General features: G+C 47.4%; 1 protein-coding gene across 1 annotated transcript in view; it reads left to right on the top strand.

The window, feature by feature from the left end:
* Positions 1 to 810: 810 nt before the first annotated feature.
* Sag (S-antigen visual arrestin) overlaps positions 811 to 9,457 on the top strand; it is a 35,124-nt gene continuing 26,477 nt past the window's right edge. The window contains exons 1-3 of the mRNA XM_041649808.1: positions 811 to 876; positions 5,976 to 6,036; positions 9,302 to 9,346. Of these exons, the coding sequence (XP_041505742.1) occupies positions 811 to 876; positions 5,976 to 6,036; positions 9,302 to 9,346 (172 nt within the window). The remainder of the gene's footprint in view (positions 877 to 5,975; positions 6,037 to 9,301; positions 9,347 to 9,457) is intronic.

The raw sequence follows: 9,457 nt of genomic DNA, 5'->3' as shown, positions 1-9,457 counted from the left end.
TGAGACAAAGTCTTTCCTATGTAACCCTGGCTTCCCTGGAACTCGCTATGTAGACCAGGCTGGCCTCAGATTCTCTGCAACCTAGCTCTGTCTCTCGAGTGCTGAGATGATAGGTAGGTAGGAGTCACCACACCTGGCATGACAGTGTTTCAGATGTAACCCAACAAGTACATGACACCGATATTTAATTCAAAAAGGCAAAGCTTCATTAGAATCAAGCTGGTGAGGCTTACTGGAATGTTTGAAGCTTACCAAGATATACACTGGGCCAGGCGTGGTGGCACGTTCCTTTAATCTAAGCAGTCCTGAGGCACAGGAAAATGGATCTCTATAATTTTGAGGCCAGCCTGATCTACAGAGTGAGTTTTGGGCCAACCCTGGGCTATGCGGTGAGATGCAATTTCAAGGGTGGAAGTACTGGTGCTGGAGAAATGGCTCAGAGGTTGTGAGTGCTTGCTGCTCTTCCAGAAGACATGAGTTTGGTTCCCGGCACCCAGGTCGGGAGGTTACAGCTCTAGCTCCGAGGGATCCGACAACCTCTTCTGGTCTCTGCAGGCATCTGTACACATGTGGCACACATACACATAAATAAAAGTGAAATAAATAAAAATTTTTAAAGGCACGCCACAGTGAAGTCCAACCAATCAGCTGCTTTGATCAAACTTGGACTCTGGAGCTCATGCGGGGGAATATCCAAGGGAGGAAGTCTTAGGAGTGGGCTTTACATCCAAAATGTTCTTAATTTTATGTTTGGGGTCACTATACTTTCCCAGCCCTCCAACCTGACATACATCCCAAGGGACAGACAACATGGCGGCCAGCATGAAGACCAATAAGTCCCACGTCATCTTCAAGAAGGTCTCTCGGGACAAGGCGGTAAGTAGCACCGAGGAGAGTGGAGATTATTGTGAGAGTGATGGGAAGCAGACACTTGTCAGGTACAACCATGATCAACATCCAACTACCTTGAGGCCTAGGGATCCTCTATGTCCATAGGCTGGGTGATCGGTGAGAGAGGACCAAGGGACACCGATGGATCCTGCAACTCACCATCTCTGGGTCCCATTGTTCCTTCCCAACCTTGTTAGGCTCCCTTGCTAAGTTATGGAAATGTGTGGCATGTTACAGCACAGGCCACTTTGAAAGCACGCTAAGGCGGGTGTATCTAGTGACTACCTGATGGACAGCACGGATCTGCCTTGATCTCCGAGCTGGTTTCCTTCTGGTGCCTCACCAAGGAATGGGGCTTTTCATGCATACCCTCCTCCTGCCTGCTCCTCTGTTGGCCAGAAGTGTCATCATTTTCATCAAGCGCTTGGGTTCTTTGTGGCCATCGCTTTGGTACCCTACATCTTTTCATTCCCCAACGCTTATCCCACGTTATCTGTCGGGTCCTTTTCATCTGTACTTCTGACAGAGAAGGAACCGCTTTGTGCTAGTTTCCCTGGTCACTTACCATTCCCTCCTAATACCTAACAGACATCCATTGTATATGGCCATACCACCTTGAAATGTACCTGGTCTTTAAACAGACATCATTTGAACCATGACATTTATTCCTTCCCTGCCTCCCAGCCTCCTATGGTACCAGGGAATCAGGGCCTCATACGTGCCAGGCCAGAACCCCACCACTGAGCTAAATATATCCCAGCTCTTAATTTTACTTCTATTTTGAGACAGAATCTCACGAAGTTTCCCAGGTTGACCTTGAACTTGGACCCCTCCAGCCTTGGCCTCCTGAGAAACTAGAATTCCAGGCATGTGCTGCCAGGCCCTGCTTAGTCTTCTGCTGGCCCAAGGGCCCAGTATGCCCTGTGTGCCCAGTCATGGGGTGCCTGGCCTCGGCAGCCGTTTCTCTGTGATTCTCTCTTCTGTGTTAGCCGCAGGCTGGTGGTGAGCACCCCAGCTCATTTTGGTTCATGGTTTGAGGGCACAGTTCAACTTAGTGGGGCTGGCCTGGGGCAGAAGCATGAGGCGGTTGATCCTTAGGCAGGAAGCCCAGAGAGAGGAGTGACTCTTAGGGTTTCTCTTAAAGGTCAGGAAACCTTTCCCAAGAGCTCTCCAGAAGACTTGCCCCTTGTATTCATTGGTTGGGCCTGAGTTACCGGCCGACGCTAAGTCAATCACAAGCCAAAGCAATTAGACATTCAGAAGTAGATCAGACCAACTAAGAAACATTTCCCGAGCTGGAAGTAGCAGCACACACTTCTGATTTTAGCACTCGTGACGATCCCAAGTTCAAGGCCAGCAAGAGTGACACAGAAGGCGCTTGTCAAAGAGAAAGAAAGGCATGCAGACTGGCTACCTGGCTGGCTGGAGAGATGGCTCAGCACTTAAGAACATTTGTTGCTTTTGCAGAGGACCTGGGTTCAGTTCCCAGCACCCACATAGTAAATTACAACTATTCATAACTCAGGCTCTAGGGGATCAGATGCCCTCTTCGGGCTTCTGCAGGCACCAGCCACAACACAGTATATATACACACATACAGGACTACATAGTTAGACCCTGTCTCAAAAATAAAAGATGTCGCCGGGCGGTGGTGGCGCACGCCTTTAATCCCAGCACTCGGGAGGCAGAGGCAGGCGGATCTCTGTGAGTTCGAGGGCAGCCTGGTCTACAAGAGCTAGTTCCAGGACAGGAACCAAAAGCTACGGAGAAACCCTGTCTCGAAAAATCAAAAAAAATAAAAAAATAAAAGATGTCTTCATATTGTATCTTGCATTTTAATAATGGCTATCAACAGCCCCCTTAGCTTCCATCTCCAGCTTTCTTTCTTCCAGCCAAAGGTTGGGAGAAGAGAAATGCTCCCCCGTCTACTCATCTTCGTCCTAGAGACTCTAAGATTCTCTCTTCCCAACCATAAAGAGCCGCCTGCCTGGCTTTCCCTTGCTAATCCTCCTTCCAGTTAGGAAGATGCCAACAGGACCCAGAGCTCAATGTCTGTGGAAGACAGGGCTAATCTCATCCTCCAGAGTTGTTTCGAGTTTGAACTGAACACAGTGTCTAGAGTGCCCTGTGTCAGGACATCTTCCTGAGCTCCTCGGGCCTGAGTCCTAAAGTCCTTGCCGCACTCAGCCTTCATCCTTACTCAGTGGCCACTGGCTACTGACTTCAGATACATGCTCTTCACCTTGGCATCTTTCCGTCTCTTTTGCCCAGAAAGCCATTCCTGCCTATCCTCTGGCCTCCTACCTGTGTTGTCTGCTCAGGTAGCACCTCCTTCAAAGGGGAGCTTTCCCCTCTCTTTCCCGACCATACCCTTTGCCTGCCTCTTCCTCACCACTTACCTCAAACCTGACGGTAGAAACCTGGAGAGGTTTTGTCCCCACAGACCAGTGGTATGGTGAGGCCTCCATAGCCCTGAAGCCAGATGGGACACATGCAGCGATAGGGTTGCATTCTTTTTATTTTTATTTATTTATTTTTTTTTTTTTGGTTTTTCGAGACAGGGTTTCTCTGTGGTTTTGGAGCCTGTCCTGGAACTAGCTCTTGTAGACCAGGCTGGTCTCGAACTCACAGAGATCCGCCTGCCTCTGCCTCCCAAGTGCTGGGATTAAAGGCGTGCGCCACCACCGCCCGGCTGGGTTGCATTCTTGAATGTCCGTGTGGCACCATAGGCTGGAAGGTGTTAGGCATGGTGACAGGGGACCCTAACTTCAGCACTTGAGAGACTGAGGCAGGAGGTTTGAAGCTAGCCTGGGCTACACAGTGTGTTCTAGGATAGCTTGTGCTACGGAGCGAGAAACACTATCTCAAAATAACACAGGGACAGCCAGGGTATGCTGAGAGGCAAGGGACTTGGAGTGGCAAATTGTTCTCTTGAAGCCTGGCTGGGGCTTTCTCAACTAGAGATGCGGCTGAAGGGCCTTCTTTGCTGTGCAGGGAGTAGGAACAGATGGGTTCAACAGGGCTGCCATGAGCAAAGGCCAAGTTGAGGGCAGAGAGGCCTGAAGCCCAGAGGTAAGGACCCTGTTGGTCAAGGAACTGGGTGCTATTCAACAGGAGGGAGGGAGCAGGTGCATCTATGAATTAGGAGGTACCCACATGGAGGGTTCCTGTAAGGACAGCAATGGGTGGCTTGGAGGGGAGTTTGTGCCCCTGGATAAAACCCAATGTCTACTACGACTTCGTCCCATCCAGTCTGGATTGGGCCCGTAGCACTGAGCTCAGGTGCTTCCTGGGCTGAAGGAATGGGAGGGAAGCCAACAGGGCCACGTGCCAGGAACTGTGACCATGCTTAGAAGACCATGCCAGCCATAGGCCAGGCAGGAGAGCAGGCCATAGTAAACACTAGCCTCCCCTCTTCTCTCCCTCTGCTTTTGGGTCCATTCTACACAGAAAGCAGGGGGCCAGGGAGTTCACTGGGTGAGTCAGCTGGGTTAGCCTGTGAATGGAAGGCTCGTCTAGAGAGTTACAGCACACGTTACGATGTGTGTCCTTGCATCCTGTGCCCCCCAGCTCCCACCCTTCCCAGCCTGCTGAGGCCTGCAGAAACACTGTGCACGGATTCACAAAGGTTTCTCACGGGATCTTCTCTGTGAACAGGGATCTAGAGGCATTGGCTTGATACAGCCTCCAATATCAGTCATACAACAGCACCCACCTGGGGACAAATGATACACTGTGGAGGACAGAGTATAAGACACGATTTAATGTCAAAAATCATTTGGGTTGTTTGCAGAATAAAAATGTGTACTTGTGAGGCCGACAGAAACAGAGGACTAGCCAGGATGCATGATTTTAGTCATTGGTGTACTTAGCAACCTCTGATTGAATCTATGTACAAAGGCTGTAGTAAATACTGAGAAGGCTGAAAGGGGCACAGAACACTCTAGATCAGCAGTTCTCAACCTGTGGGTTGAGACCCATTTGGGGGGGTGTTGAACAAATCTTTCACAGGAGTTGCCTAAGACCCCTGGAAAACAGATATTTGCATTACGATTCATAACAGTAGCATAATTACAGTTAAGAAGTAGCAACGAAAATAGTTTGTGGTTGGGGGGGTCACCACAAAATGAGGAACTCTGTTAAAGGGCCATATTGTTAGGAAGGTTGAGAACCACTGTTCTAGGTTCTCACCTCAAGGCATCTGTGGTCTTCTGGTTGAGCAGTGGGCAGCAGGGAAGCAGCTCCCTGCTCTCCTACAGAATAAGAGGAGACTGGCTTCCAGGAGCGTGGATGGTGTCCCCACCACTCAGCTCCGCCACCTCCTTCCTCAGCGCAGGATTGCCCATTTACCTGTGCAGAGTTTGCCCAATGGGATTTCAGGCTCCTCTGGAATTCCTGCTTCTTTGCCTCGTCAAGAAAGTCTCTGAACAAGAAGACAAGGCCTTTCGGCACACAACTAGAAATAGAAAGCTGACCGTGTCCATAGGCATAACCTTCCACGAATGTATGGGTTTACTTGATTGCTTACAGACCTGGACTTGATGGGAAGGACAGAATGGAGTGGAAAGAGTTCCCGCCATTCATATGGATGGGAATCATTCCTTGGAGCTGATATAGGGCTAGAAGACAGTACCCTTCACTTGAAATGAACCATCTTCACCCACAGCTGGGAAAGAAGGAAGTCACAGAGCAGCTGTGAAGACAATTGGCTTCTCTATCGAAGACTAAGGGAAAGGGCTGAAGCTCCAGAGTGAAGCCCCAGGGTGGAGTGTTTGCAGCCCAGGGTGGAGTGTTTGTTTTGCATGTGTGCACCCCAGGGTGGAGTGCTTGCCTTGCATGTGTGCACCCCAGGGTGAAGTACTTGCCTTGCCTGTGTGCACCCCAGGGTGGAGTGCTTGCCTTGTGTGTGTACACCCCAGGGTGGAGTGCTTGCCTTGTGTGTGTGCACCCCAGGGTGGAGTGCTTGCCTTGCCTGTGTGTGGCCCCAGGTTTGATGCCCAGCACTAAATAAGAGGAAGAAAGAAACTGGGGAGGCTTTGGGGTTGTTGTTGGCTTCTAAGTGAATACCTTCATTCTTCCCAAAGGTGACTATCTACCTGGGGAAGAGAGACTATGTCGACCACGTCAGCCAAGTAGAGCCTGTAGGTAAGTTGAATTTGAAGGAAAATTTAATGCTGGTTTTCCTTTAAGTCATCAGACAATGACTAGTTTTTCTTTTTTTTTTAATATTTATTTATTATGTATACAATATTCTGTATGCCTGCAGGCCAGAAGAGAGCCCCAGACCCCATTACAGATGGTTGTGAGCCACCATGTGGTTGCTGGGAATTGAACTCAGGACCTTTGGAAGAGCAGGCAATGCTCTTAACCTCTGAGCCATCTCTTCAGCCCCTGACTAGTTTTTCATTAGGAAAAAAAAAAACCGAAACAACAAAAAGGGGATTTCCAGCCAGGCATGGTGGTTCAGTGGCATGGTGGCACATGCCTTTAATCCTAGAGCCTAGGAGGCAGAGGCAGAGGCAGGTGGATCTCTGTGAAGTCAACCTGGTCTACATAATGAGTTTCTGGACAGCCAGGGCTACATAGAGAGACCTTATATCAAACAAACAAACAAAAAAACAAAAAGATGGGTCTCAGGCTGGAGAGATGACTCAGAGGTTAAGAGCACTTGCAGAGGACCAGAGTTCAGTTCCCAGCACTTACACGGCAGCCCGCAACCATCTGTTACTCCTCCCTATTCTTCTTGCCCCTCTGCACAGTACATGTAGGTGATATGCATACATACATACATACATACATACAGGTAAACACCCATAATATATATAAAATGAATTTCTAAAAAAAAAAAATCTCACCGATAATCTAATCAAAGAGATACAAATTAAAATGCCAGCAAGTGGCTGCCGGTTGACCGGAAACTATTTTTATAGTTATCTATCTGTTTGGGGAGAGCATATGTGTGGAGGTCAGAGGGCTAATTTGTAGTCAGTTCTCTTGCACCTTTGTGTGGTTCCACGAATTGAACTCAGGTTTCCAGGAGTGTGCAGCAAGCATCTTCACCCACTAAGTCATCTTGCTGGCCCCTCACATTAAAGAAAAAAAATTAAAGGGCTGTTTTGTAGCTCAGCACCTGCCTAGTGCAAGACATTGGGCTCAATCTTTAGTACTAAAGGAAAAAAATCACATCTCTGTTTCCTGACTCCGCATGCAGTGTGGCCAGCTGCTTTAAGCTCCTGCCTCTGTATTTTACCCATCATGATAGACTGTACCCCCAAACCGATGTGAAGGAAACACAGAAAGACTCAAAGGAGTTTGTGAGCAAGAGAAGATGTCTGAAATAAATGGGTTGGAGCCAGAGACAACAGGATTTGTCCTAATCTTAAAAAACTTTAAATGCTTGGGCCTGAGGGAAGAGGTACCCGAAAACACTGTCATGATGCTGTCCATGATTCTGGGAGAATATGTGGCTAGACCAGTCATTTCTTATATCTCCAGGGCCACCTAGACTGTAGGAAATACCTAGGAATCCAACTATGTGTAGAAAAAGAAACTGTTCCTATATGTGGTTTTCCTTACATAAAACCAATATATTTCAATTTTTCCTTTTTGTTTGTTTGTTTGATCAAAAGAACAGGCAGTGGCAACGTCAATAACGATGAGAAAACCAAGGATCTGGCACACGTAGGCTGCTAGTGGGATTGTATAGTGCTGCAGCCACCAGGAAAGCAGCTGGCAGTTTCTTTAAGAACTAAATGTACACTTACTGTAAGATCCAACAATAGCACTCCTGGGTGTTTATTGAGAAGTGAAAACTGTGCCTACAAAACCTTGCTTGGACATGGTTGTCCACAGCAGCTGCAAACCAAAAGGAATGAAAGTCTCTCTTCAGTAGATGAGAAAGGTTAAACAAACTGTGGTATATCTCTACCACGGATATGTGGTATGTGTGTGTGTATGTATGTATGTATGTATCTATCTATCTATCTATCTATCTATCTATCTATCTATCTATATCTACACACACACACACACACGTGGTATATCCCTACCATGGATATATGGTATCTATCTATCTATCTATCTTTCATCTATCTATTATCTATCTATCTATCTATCTATCTATCTATCTATCTATCTATCTATCTAATCTACACACACACACATGTGGTATATCCCTACCATGGATATATGGTAGGTCTATCTATCTATCTATCTATCTATCTATCTATCTATCTACCTATCTCTACACACACACACATTCAATCATAAAAAACCAAGCAGCTGGTTGTTGTGGCATACACCTGTAATCCCAGCACTGGGGAAGCTGAAGGGGAAGGATCGAGAATCTGAGGTCAGCCTGGACTGTATAGGAGAGACCTTTTCTCAAAAAAAGAAAAGAAAAGAAGAAGAAATGTAAGATGTGTGAGCTATTGATACCTGCAACAACTTAGAGATCTCTAAACATTGTGCCGGGTGACAAGAGCCATCTCAAAGAGCTGTGGACTTCATGGTTTCACTCATATAACATTCTCAAGATGACAAAGTTCTGCAGCCAGTGCTTGCCGCTTCCACTGAGGATGGTGGAAGCAGGGATGGGTGGCATGAGAGAGCCCAAAGGAGACCTTTACAATGCCAGGACAATTCTAAATGTACACTGTGGTGGTTGTTGTAGCACAGAACCGTACACAACCATTGTGTGCTTGTCTGTGTCCTAATTTAACACGGTATATAAACCGTAAGCACAAGAGGCATACTGCAGCCCTCTGTACTGGCTTTTCACCTTCCTTTGGCTTGATAAGCATTTCATTGTCTATCAAACGTTGAAAGAAGTATGGAGAAAATTGGCAGTTTTAAGCACTGAGGATAAACACGCCTTCAGTGGGTAAGGATGCTTGCTGCCAGGACTCACAGTCTGAATTTGATCCCCAGAACCACATTTTAAAAATTACTATTCTTATTCTTGTATGTATAAGTGTGAGGGCCTGCCTGTATGTATGTGCACCATATACATGCAGGAGCCCTTGGAGGATAGAAGAGGTGTTGGCTCCTCTGAAACTGGAGCTACAGACAGTTGTGTGTTGCCGTATGGGTGCTGGGGACCAAACCCGGGCCCTGTGCAAGAGCAGCAAGTGCTCATAGCCGCTGAACCATCTCTCCAACCCCAAATAAAAAATTATTTTAAAAATAATAGAAAGCAAGCCAGTCTGGTGGATCAGGCCTGGAGCCAGGAGGATTACTTGTTTATGGTCATCCTTAGCTACCTACCTAGCAAAGCCAAGGCTAGCCTGAGCTACATGCCTCACCCTCCCACCTCCAAAATAAAAACAGAAGACACCATATTGCACACAGCTTTAAAGCCAGATGTCTGATTTTCTTGATCTCACTCTTGGTTTTCTCTCTTTTGGTCTAGATGGTGTTGTGTTGGTGGATCCCGAGCTGGTGAAGGGGAAGAAAGGTGAGCTGAGCCCCTTGCTTCTCCATCCTTCTGTCAGTAAAGGTTGTCGCTGTGGGTAGTAGGCTTTCATGTGGGAAGCCGAGCCTGTTGAGAGGCAGGGGAATAAAACCC

The sequence above is a fragment of the Microtus oregoni genome, unplaced genomic scaffold, assembly GCF_018167655.1.
Source record: "Microtus oregoni isolate MIOR12 unplaced genomic scaffold, Mior012 000004F_ref0000308, whole genome shotgun sequence".
NCBI classification, from domain to species: Eukaryota; Metazoa; Chordata; class Mammalia; order Rodentia; family Cricetidae; genus Microtus; species Microtus oregoni.
Note: the sequence above shows the minus strand (reverse complement) of the source record. Positions and strands in the feature narration are given on the sequence as shown.